The sequence below is a fragment of the Sardina pilchardus genome, chromosome 7, assembly GCF_963854185.1.
Source record: "Sardina pilchardus chromosome 7, fSarPil1.1, whole genome shotgun sequence".
Taxonomy (NCBI): domain Eukaryota; kingdom Metazoa; phylum Chordata; class Actinopteri; order Clupeiformes; family Clupeidae; genus Sardina; species Sardina pilchardus.
Genome location: NC_085000.1, coordinates 23,307,272 through 23,317,039, shown reverse-complemented (window position 1 = coordinate 23,317,039; position 9,768 = coordinate 23,307,272). Strand labels below are relative to the sequence as shown.

The 9,768-nt window shown below is 45.2% G+C and overlaps 1 protein-coding gene across 1 annotated transcript in view; it reads left to right on the top strand.

Moving 5' to 3' along the window:
• LOC134088094 (membrane-associated guanylate kinase, WW and PDZ domain-containing protein 1-like) overlaps nucleotides 1-1,368 on the top strand; it is a 40,824-nt gene extending 39,456 nt beyond the window's left edge. Inside the window, exons 18-20 of the mRNA XM_062542024.1 lie at nucleotides 221-414; nucleotides 655-870; nucleotides 1,039-1,368. Coding sequence (XP_062398008.1) covers nucleotides 221-414; nucleotides 655-870; nucleotides 1,039-1,368 — 740 coding nt within the window. The remainder of the gene's footprint in view (nucleotides 1-220; nucleotides 415-654; nucleotides 871-1,038) is intronic.
• The last annotated feature ends 8,400 nt before the right edge of the window (nucleotides 1,369-9,768 follow it).

The following is a 9,768-nucleotide window of genomic DNA, read 5'->3' as shown; positions in this document are numbered from 1 at the left end:
CTGTAGATGCACTTTCACACTCAAAATACAAACCATACCTTGTGTTGTCATACATTTTCTAGATAATTCCATATAGAAGAAATACTATGGCTATTTATCTCTTTTGTGATTATTCCTGCCTCTTACCATCATCTATCTCTCTCATTCTTTCTCTCTCTATTTCTCCTCTTCACTCTCTCTCCTTTTCTGTCTCTCTCTCTCTCTCTCTCTCTCTCCACAGACCGTGAAGTTGGAGCAGCCTCCCCCTCCTCCTCCGTGTTCACCGAGGAGCCGGGTGTGGCTGCAGTAGATGAGTGGCACTTGCCGCCCGTGCCCAGGGAAGCTGGCACCGCGGACGGCCAAGACAGGGGGGGCAGGGTGGCCAGGAGAGGCGCGGGAGGGAGTCACGGGGGCAAGAAGAGCAGCAGGGGGGGAGCAGGAGGAGGAGGAGGAGGAGGAGGAGGAGGAGGAGGAGGAAGAGGTGGGGACGAGGGGCGAGATGGAGGCCGCACCCCTGACACAGACCTGGACCGGAAGGAGGAAAGCCTAGCAAAGACGACACACGGAGGAGAAGAGGGGAGAGAGACGAGGGAAAGAGAGAGGGAAAGAGAGAAGGAGAGGGAGAGGGAGAGACACAGCCAGAGTTTACCCAGAAACGCGCACAGGGGCTGGGAGGAGCCCGCCGGCGGCGGGGAGGGGGGCCAGTCGAGGAGGGAGAGGGACAAGACCAGGGAGAAGGCCAGGGAGAAGAGCAGGAGCCTGGGGGACCGGCGGAGGAGAGAGAGGGATGGAGAGAGGGACAGGAGCGCCGGCGAGAGAGCGGAGGAGCAGGGCCGAGCCTCGCGGGCGTCGCTGCCCGCCGAGCTGGAGCAGGCGGCGGACGAGCAACAGGCGGCTCAGGGACGGGAGGAGAAGAGGAGGGAGAGGCGAGGGAAGGAGGAGTGCAGGGACGACGGGGAGGAGAGAGAGAGGGAGCGGAGAGAGAAGAGAGAGGAGAAGGAGCGCGAGAGGGAGAGGAGGAAAGAGAGGAGGAGACGGAAGGAAGGCGTTCCGGCGGAGGCGGCCACGGAGATGGCGGCGGCGGCGGCGGCAACGGCAACGGCGGCGGCGGCGACCTCGGCGGACAAAGCCGCCTTCTCCTTCCTCATGCCGCTGGACACTGGCGCCTCCGACGCCGAGTCGCTCGCCGGCCTCTCGGAGGTCAGCGTGTCGGCCGCCAGCATCTCGGGCATGTCCCTGGCCGACGGGGCGGAGGCCGGGCAGGAGGGGGGGCCCCCGCGGAGCCTGCTGTCCCCCGGCCCCTGGCTCAAACCCAGCCAGCAGAAACTCTCTCAGGTCCTGGAGAGCAGGAGGCTCTGGGGGCGGGAGGGGGGGCTGTGGCTGCACTGAGCGGACTGGTGAAGCCTAGCCTAGCCTAGCCTAGCTTAGCTCACCCCCAGAACATACTCTCTCTCTCTCTCTCTCTCACTCACTCTCTCTCTGTCTCTCTCTCTCCTTCTCTCTCTCTGTCTCTCTCTGTCTCTCACTTTTATTGTCTCTTTACCTCTCTGTACAGGTATTTATTCCTTTCATGAATGCTTTTATCAAAACTGAATAACAGCACAGAGAAAGCGTATAACGTTGTGATCTCAGATCCTGATGCTCATGTACACTCTTTCCCTCGGTCACCTCTACACATTTAGGCTGTTACAATCTTCTCTCTCTCTCTCTCTCTCTCTCTCCCTCTCTCTTACTCTCTCTCTCTTGCATGAGCTCACTCTTACTTTCTCTATTTTGCAGTGCTTTCTAAAATCTCGTTCCCTATCTCCATTCTCAATTAGTCAACTATCAGCCCATACCAATCTTCCATTTCACACTATTTAACAGTGAAACGCATTCCTCATTTTACATAGGCAAATGTTGTTATATTCATCATTCATGAGCCAAGATCAAACAAAAATTATGCAAATTCAAAAATAAGTCGCATACAACTTTCAAGATATCACAAAGTGTCACAGAATGAAGTAATATCGCCATCTAGAGGAAAAGTAAGTGTACAGAAAAAAGACTGTCCCTCTTTTCACTCTGAATTAGCTCATGTAGCTCCCACACACAACTTACTGATATCGATAGTATATTATCATTATTTTGCTTATTTTGAAGCATGGATAGATTTTATATTTCATGTTATTTTGGTCTATGTTACTTTGTTTAATTTCTGTCTTGTTTTATTTTATTGTTAACTGTGGATACTAAAAAGAGAAAATATTTATACCATTTCTTAGCTGCTCGCTTGCTTTGGATTGTAACCTTTGTTTCCCTGAATGAGTAGACAGAACGTTCTTGAAGGCGAGGAGCAGAGAGTGAAAGTACTGTTAAAGAGGCTAGCGCACAGTCCCTAACCTCTACTGGTGCCTTTTGCTTCTTTAACTGGTGTTTACCAAAAAAATCAACAACAACAACATAAAACAGAAATGCAAGGAGAAAGTGTTACATCACAGCAAATGTTAACCGCATTATCATATCCTCTCGCTCTGACTTTTGCAAGATGGAATAAAAAAAGAAAAGACGGCATAGTCCACTGCAAATCCAGTGACATGAATGAGAATACATTACAAGTGCCTCATGCGATAGTCCTTTACATGCCCATCTCACTGACTCTGAAGGGGGAGGGGGTGTTTCTGTTTCATGCTCACGCATTCGCATCTCATTTGCAAAAAAAAAAGGCAAAAAACAAACAAACGAAAAAAAATCGACTCTAGCCCCATTTCAGTTCCCCCCTCACGCATGCCGAAAAAATGAAATTGAAATCAAGAGATCTGTTTCTTCTTTCAGCCCTCCTCAACTTCCCCCTCCGACTCTGTGTCACTGAAATTTAAAGACGTACGATGAGTTTGTTTGTTTTTTTTTGTCAGGGGACAACAAGGGCATTTTGATACTGGTCTTCTATGCATTTTGTAAGACTCACTGGTTTCAATTGCGGTAGTGTTTTCTTTTTGTTTTTGTATACCAAGGCCTAGCTTGGTATTATTGTGTACAGTTCAAACACTTGGCAGGCAGAATCAAGAGTTTTGTAAAATGTTCAATTATGGAAGATTTGAGGTCTGTGGTTATCAGATGTACTGTACCTACTTATGCATAGTATGTTTACCTCGTCCCTCGGAGCAATAAGAAGCCATTTTCTCCTCTGTTTAGGGCAGTATGCACCATGTAGCTTCCTAGAAGCACTCTACGCAGTATTCGGGGCTAACAATTTGATCTAATAGTACAGTGGAGAAGTGTGTAGCATTTTGGAGCTTTTTGCGTTCAAAACATTTTTGTAGATGGAGTCTTGATCTCCAGCTTGAATAAATGTTGAATTTGTATTTGAGTACAGAGGACAATGCACTAGTTACATTGAACAAGCATGTTTGTACAGATGGATGGAATTCATGTGAATGTTTTGCGGAGAAGTAATATTCAGACATTATAAAAGCCAGGGACCTAATGTAGCAAATTATATCCAAGATTCTATCAGAGCTAGACGTATTGTACATAGCAAGATATCCCAGAGATTTTACGTTTTACACCAGCACCATATTATATTAAAGAAATACAACTAAACTGCAGAAACTGTGTAGCACAGTCAATACGATATCAATATTATATAAAAAAAAATACTGAATGCTGATGAATTTACGTACAGTATATAGACAGTTCAGATCACACAAGCTGAGAGACACTTAGTATAAGTCACACTTCAGGCCGAGCTAGATCACGGTCCATGTACAGGTCAGGCTCAGAATATCCACGATAGAAGCACTAAGTCTCAGTTCCACACCCGTCCGGAGTGATCCTCAGCTCAGCCTCCCAGAGACCCCCCCCCCACACCTCACTTTTGCTTCAAGTAGATCCTCACCTCAGTGGCCAGTCCACACAAGTCACAACAGCTTGACGCGATTCATTTCGCAACTCTCCGCAATGCCGAGTCGACCGCTCGCTCTGTAGTCCCGAGTCCAACCGGTGACTCAGCATTTCTGGGGCCCTTTTGCCAACAGACTTTTGCCGCTTTCAAATCCGAACCTCAAGTCCCGGACTCATTCAGAAGGGACCCGAGATCTCGTAAAAGCATGCTTGCCAAAACAGAGAAAGTGATTGCCAATCAGAACTCCTCTTTTCCCCCCTCTCAGTAGGCCCTTTATTGTAGTTGTCACAGATTCTCCATCTGTGATTATGGTCTTTTGAGAGGAGCCATATTGAGCTTACTGATAATGTACTAATAATGCAATTACATGTTTTGATACCATATTGTCGGGAAGTTGGGAACAGTGCTCTATTGCGCTGCGCCTTTTTCAGTTAGTGATTTGATGATGTCAAGGATGTGCATTGTTTTTTTTTCTAAAAAAAACAAGGATGTCAACGATGTACATTCACTCTTGTTCGACAAAATCGACGAAAGTGTTCCAAAAGGAAATGTGAACTTGAGTTTTTTTTCCACCTGACTTGAATTTGTCATTAACGGCCTTGCAAGGAGTCAGCCATTGTACAGAACAAGTAACGAGTGTGTTTCTTTTCATAATGAATAATGTGGTGCCAAGGCATGAGGGTGCAGAGAAGCGGGGTCTCCCTGCGTAGATTTTAGGACCTAAACGCAGGGGCGAAGAGCTTTTGTTTTTCTAAATGCATTTCGGGGATAGTAAGGGGGGGTAGAAGAAAAGGAAAAAATAAAAAGCTGATGGTTGCCTAGCGGATTTTCTTGCCACCAGGTCTGGGATCCTGTCCCCCCAGACATAAAGCCACATAGGTAGCCATTGATCTGGCCTGTACTTTACGGTCAGGGCAATGCCTACAGCTGAGAGTCTGTGTGTATATATACAGTATAAATACATGTGACACTTGTTGGACAGATGTACAGGTTTTTATCATTGCTCTTGTTATGTATGACAATATTGATTTCTCTCTTTTTTTCTTTCTTTTGTTTTTCTTTTTGAATGCATCAACAGGGAGTTTGGAACAATGAATTATCAACTATGACATGCAGTTACTGAAATAAAAATGATGAGATCAAAAGGTGTTGTGATTTCTAAAAATGTTTTCCTAATTTCTTTCGTGTGTGTGTGTGTGTGTGTGTGTGTGTGTGTGTGTGTGTGTGTGTGTGTGTGTGTGTGTGTGTGGAAAGCCACAAGGGTTCCCATGTTTTATGTAAGTGTTCAGATGGCGCTTTTGATGTGGATTATGTAACGTGTGTCCATAGGAGGATGATGCTTTTGGAATACATTTCTGCTGCAGCAGTCATTTAGATGCAGCATGGTCTGCTCAGTGATCCGTCCTTGTTTATTTATTTTGGGTTATTTTTGGTTCTTTTTTTTGTTTATTTATCACATCTCATTCAAGATGTTCCTTATGTTTCACACTGTGGGAAAAGGGTGTCTAGCCAAAGTTTCCTAAAAACATGAGTGAGAGAGAGAGAGAGGAAGTGGTTCATTTAAGAAGGAAAACCCAATGTTGAAATCATCTTTGAGTCTTCTTTAGAGCTGATTTTTATCATGATTTATTTCAGTCCTTCTCTGACACACACACACACACACACACACACACACATACACAGACCCACAAGCACACTCCCATACCCTCCCTCTCACGCACACACCCACACGCACGTGTAGACAAGTGTGCATGCGCTGTGAAACAGCTTGGGGAAAAGCAAAACTCCTACACAAAAAATACAGTATACAATTTTCCCTCGCCCACACACAAACACAATGCTGCACTGGCCACTCAGCTATCAAATAGTAAAACAAACCCGACCCCACCGCCACCACCACCACCAGCACGCCCCCTGCTGTGCTCTTTGGCGTACTGCAAACGATACGTTTTTTGACCACCACCCCACTGATCGGGCAGCAGCTTGCTCCCACCAGGCAGGCACTTGGCAATCACGCGCGCAAGTCCCAATCACTTCAGACGCTTCTGACACGCACGAACAAAACAGCCCGCACACCCAGGGCATTTAGCCGTAGCCCTACGCGCTTGCCTCAGGCTATGTTGTCACATGGTGAACCGCACAGCGAAATGAACTTCAACAATAGCTGATTCCCAGAAGATTTCTAAATGATTTGAATGTGTCTAATGCCACTGAATGCCCCTCTCCCTCCACTCTCTCTCTCTCTCTCTCTTTCTCTCTCTCTCTCTCTCTCTCTCTCTCTCTTTCACACTCACACACACAATTACAGACACACACTCGTGGTTGGACACCAAGCCATTATCACACATCCAAACACATTTGTTAGCATGTTAATCATACTTATGATGCACTTTGTCAGCACTTCATCTGTGGGTTCCCCTGGGGAATACCTCAGACGTTTCTCATCTCTTCCTGCTGGTAATTGGCCTGCCTAATTACACTTTACAAATGCCATGCTGCTTAAGTAGTGTGTGTGTGTGTGTGTGTTCACATGCACATGCAGATGTGTATGTTTTGAGTGTGAGAGTGAGTGTGCATGGTATATATGTTTGAAGGAAGGGGTTGCATATGACATGATGGTATGATGTCTGTGTGTTTGTGTGTATATGCATGTTCTTGCCTCGTTTGTATATCTGTGTGCCTTCTTGTGTGTGCCTTCGTGCATGCATGTTTGCCTGTGTGTGTGGGAGTGTACTGTGTGTGTGTGTGTGTGTGTGTGTGTGTGTGTGTGTGTCTGACGGAAAGGGTGAAAGAAGGAAGAGATGTGGTGGAGGGCGTCATCTGTCACGGTTAACCTTGTCCTGTTACCCAGAAGAATGTGCCTCAGTCTCACCACCCTTATCCTGTATCCTATGATAGAATGCACGGCCCCGTAATGCTCCTAAAGCCTCTCGAGCTCAAAGAGGAAATGTCATGGCGACCTTTGTAATCAAGCCCCTCCTAAAGACGCCGATGGCCTTGATGAAGGGCCCTTGTGCCTGTGCACTGTACAACACCCCCCCCCCCCCCGCCCACCGCCCCCTGACCACCTCCTCCGAGGATTTCATTACAACACACGCCGACTGCTCTGCTCAAGCCCTTTAAGTGTTCGACACAGAGGCCGTCGCACACAGGACAGGACACTGCCTTGAGAAACAGACGAGTTTCTCTCAATCGTTTTTGAATAATGTAACAGGGTGCAAAAAACGTATGAAATCCTGGCATCATATATATGCTGTGATACATCATGGGAAAAACAGCAACAGCTGTAGTATAGGAAGTATACGCCAACCCGTAAGCACAGTGTGATACGTCACCCCTACAGCACCTAATGGCCCATCTGGCACCTGTTGCATGTGTGATCTCCTCCAGGGTCTGGATGGAGGCAGTGTGGGGTCTCTGCTTGATCTCTGTGCTCGTGGCTGAGGCCCTGGCCTATGGCATAGAGTATTTTTGGGCCTTATTGTTGAATATTCACATATTTTCTGATTTTACTCTCAAATAGAATTATGGCCCAGAGTATGCACTCTCTCTCTCTCTCTCTCTCTCTCTCTCTCTCCCAATTCAATTCAATTCAAATATGCTTTATTGGCACGACAAACCATATGGTGCATTGCCAAAGCGTTCACAGGAATACAGTAATAATAATGATTAAACAAATCAATAAAAAAATAAAAATAAAAATAATATAAGCATATACAGACATAACAAACATTGTTACACTTTGTCAATACACTGTATATGTGTGTGTGTGTGTGTGTGTGTGTTTGTGTGTGTGCGTGAGTGTGTGTGTGTGTGTGTGTGTGTGCGTGTGTGTGTGTGTGGACGGGCGCGTTGCTCAGAGGTCGTTTCTCTGTCTGTCGCAGTTGTTTATGTACTGTGCAGCTAATATTGCACAGTCTTCCTCTTCTCCTAATAGATATCTAATTTTTTTGTGGCTTCGATGTCAAGGAATTTTGGGTATATGGATTGAAATTTGGGGTAGAATTTTGATCGTATCTCATTGTAATTTGCGCAGCTAGTGAGGAAGTGTAATTCTGATTCAATTTCTTTTTTGTCACAGTGCACACACAGCCTGTCTTCTTTAGGCATCCACGTCTGCCTGCGTCTGCCCACCTCTATCGCCAGACTGTGGTTGCTGAGCCTGTACCTTGTCATGTTTTTTTGTTGTGTCTTTTACTATAGTTAGATATTTTGCTAGTTGGTAATCTCTGTTGAGGGACAAATAATTTTTTAGTTTGCTTTGGTTTTTAGTTGTTTCTGTCCAATGGGTTAGATATTTTTCTTTCTGAGTGTTGATAATTTGATTGGCACCCATTCCCCTAAGAGGGGCGGCAGTGTTCTGATGCCGGTCGGCGGCCCCGGTTCCGCCACTCGCCTCCCGCTGGAGCCCCAGGACTAACTGGATGAAGGGACTCCCCTCCGCGTTGACTCCCTGGCTCTCCAAGGCCTTATAGTGGTAGGATGTGGGGTCACTTGTCCTCAAATGTTGCCAGAACTTGAAGGCTCTCTTTTCAATTTTTAGCAGGAGGGGGAACTGGCCTAGCTCTGCCCTGCATGCATTGTTTGGGGTTTGTCTCTGCATTCTTAGGATGTTCCTGCAGAATTCTGCATGCAGGGCCTCGACTGGGTTTCTGTCCCATTTCTCAAAATCGTGATTTGTTAGGGGGCCCCACACTTCACTGCCATATAGAGCAATGGGCTCAATTACTGATTGAAATATTTTTAGCCAAATTCTGATTGGTATTTCGATTTCAATAGATTTTTTTATGGCATAGAAAGCCCTTCGTGCTTTTTCTTTTAACTCGCTCATGGCCAAGTTGAAGTTTCTGTTAGCGCTGATTTTCAATCCAAGGTAACTATAATTTGTGACATGTTCTATTTTTATCTTATCAAATGTGAAGTTGTGTTTGTTTCCCTGACGATTTGTTCTCTTCTGGAATGTTAATATTTTGGTTTTTTTGGTATTAATATCTAGGGCCCAAGTCTGGCAGAACTTTTGCAGTACATCTAGGTTCTGCTGTAGGCCATCTGCTGTTGGAGACAGCAGAACTAGATCATCTGCAAATAAAAGAAATTTGATTTCGGAATCATGGAGGGTGAGGTCGGGTGCTTTTGATTTTTCTAGTTGGCTTGCCAATTCATTGATATACTGTAGATGTTGAAGAGGGTTGGTGAGAGTGGGCAGCCTTGCCTCACTCCCCGCCTTTGAGTGAAGTAGCTGGTTTGCTTATTTTGATTGCTTATTTTGATTGCACATTTATTGTTCGAATACATTGTTTTTATTATGTTATATGTTTTGCCTCCAATACCACTGTCAATTAATTTAGAGAGTAGACCTTTGTGCCAAATTGAATCGAATGCTTTATGGAAGTCGACGAAGCAGGCAAATACTTTTGATTTGTTTTGGTTCATATGTTTGTCAATTAGGGTTTGTAATGTGAAGATATGGTCTGATGTTCTATAATTTGGTAGGAATCCAATTTGGCTTTTGCTTAAGACACTGTGCTCGATGAGGAAGTTCATGATTCTTTTATTCATGATGTTGCAGAAAACCTTCCCCAGATTACTGCTTACACAGATGCCTCGATAGTTGTTTGATCTAATTTGTCTCCACTTTTGAATATGGGTGTTATGAGTCCTTTATTCCAAGGACTTTATTCTCTCTCTCTCTCTCTCTCTCTCTCTCTCTCATGCTTCAATAATCCAGAAAATACTATCTACCTAACAAAATGTCAATGTTCAATCGAAATAAGCCAAATATTGATGGGTTCTATAGATAGAGTACTGTACTGATAAGTGTTCTTGTGCGCTCGTAAAAAAGATTTGAAATCTTTCCAAACTCAAATGTCGAGAGATCAGTGGCAGTATGCATATAAACGCATCCC